Here is a 1,577-nt window from a genome sequence, read left to right as displayed (position 1 = left end):
CCGACTGCCAATATATGACGGGAAAATAATTTTGATATATCGCGAATCAAAATGTCAAATAAAAAAAATTCCGTTTAAATTAAATATAATCTGTTTTTTTTTTGGCCAATGTCGGATAAACGAATCCAAAGTTGACAGATCGAAAATATTTTCTTATCGACATTTGTGAGTGTGATGTGAAAATTATTTAAAAAAAAGAAGAAGCAATAAGCTATCTAGAATCTATATATGCACGATGTGATTGATAATCCAACGGTTGAGGGATGTCCATCCGCGGAAACACGCAGCCGCTATCGCCCAATACTTTGGAATAATGGGATCTAACCCAACCCCACGAAAACCATATCCCCTCCCTTCAACTAACCTAACTCTGGTTAAATCTACTCCAAAACTTCAACCCCCCACTCTTCCTCTTCTCCAATTCTCCACTTCTTCTTTATATATCCACCACGCTTACTTATTCCCACTCCCCAATTCCCCCATACCTCTCTCTCTCTGGTTTCTTCTTCTAGCTGTTTCTTGAAGCCGAGTCGCAGCTGGGTGGCAAGCCAATGTTAATTTGTTGCCTCTTGTTTGAAATTATTTGATGCATGTTGGTTGGTTTTCTGCAAGATTTGATTTTCGGTAGAGATGAGTTGTAATGGCTGCCGGATTCTGCGAAAGGGATGCAGTGAGGCTTGTGTTTTGAGGCCCTGTTTACAGTGGATTGATAGCGCCGAAGCGCAAGGCCACGCTACGGTCTTCGTAGCCAAGTTCTTTGGCCGCGCCGGGCTTATGTCCTTCATCTCCAACGTCGCAGAAAATCAAAGACCTGGTAAATGTTTTGAAAATTTGTATCATCTAGGTTTTCTCGTTTTGGTGATGTAAAATAGGAGACATGAAACTAAAGGGACGTGTGTTTTTGCGTGTTTTGTTTGTGTTTGTGTTTGCGTTTGCACAGCTCTTTTTCAGTCGCTCCTGTTCGAAGCAGCCGGACGAACAGTGAACCCCGTCAACGGCGCGGTGGGGCTTCTGTTGACCGGGAACTGGCATGTCTGCCAGGCCGCGGTTGAGACCGTCCTCCGGGGTGGCGCGTTGAAGCCAATCCAGCAGTTTTTCGGCGATGCATCAAACCCCGACGCTTCCTTCGCGTGCCCAAACACTTCCAAGATTCAAGACCCTGGCATGATTTCGAGGTCCAAGGTGCATAAACGCCGCCGTTTCCCCGACGATCTGGCCAAGATCATGCAGCTATCCGATCTGGACCTCAGTCTATCGGCTGGTTTCCAGGGAAAGAAAGCAAACTCTTCACCCGAAAAGCGGCGCCTTGGAAGCCCATCGATGAACTCTGAAGAATCTATGACGACAACTTGTGGAGATCAAACAGCGAATGAAGCTAAACTTCTGAACCTCTTCACTTAGTTATCTCCCAAAAGCTGCGACAACATTTTTCTTAGCTTTTTGTCATCTTTTCTCATTTCGTTTCTCTTGTTTTTCTTAGAACGACTTTTCCGGGAATTTTATTAATTCCGGCGAGAAATTGTAGATTCCCAGGCGCGAGATTTCTCTCTTTTTCTTCTTAATTATCGTGCAGCTGT

General features: G+C 44.6%; 1 protein-coding gene across 1 annotated transcript; it reads left to right on the top strand.

Annotated features, from left to right (window-relative positions):
- The first annotated feature begins 420 nt into the window (after nt 1-420).
- On the top strand, nt 421-1,570 carry LOC140966425 (LOB domain-containing protein 37-like). The gene is made up of 2 exons (XM_073426715.1): nt 421-814; nt 941-1,570. The coding sequence occupies exons 1-2, from the start codon at nt 631-633 to the stop codon at nt 1,399-1,401; spliced, it is 645 nt and encodes a 214-aa protein (XP_073282816.1). The 5' UTR covers nt 421-630; the 3' UTR covers nt 1,402-1,570.
- The last annotated feature ends 7 nt before the right edge of the window (nt 1,571-1,577 follow it).

Source organism: Primulina huaijiensis, unplaced genomic scaffold (genome assembly GCF_012295235.1).
Source record: "Primulina huaijiensis isolate GDHJ02 unplaced genomic scaffold, ASM1229523v2 scaffold206204, whole genome shotgun sequence".
Lineage (NCBI taxonomy): Eukaryota > Viridiplantae > Streptophyta > Magnoliopsida > Lamiales > Gesneriaceae > Primulina > Primulina huaijiensis.
Note: the sequence above shows the minus strand (reverse complement) of the source record. Positions and strands in the feature narration are given on the sequence as shown.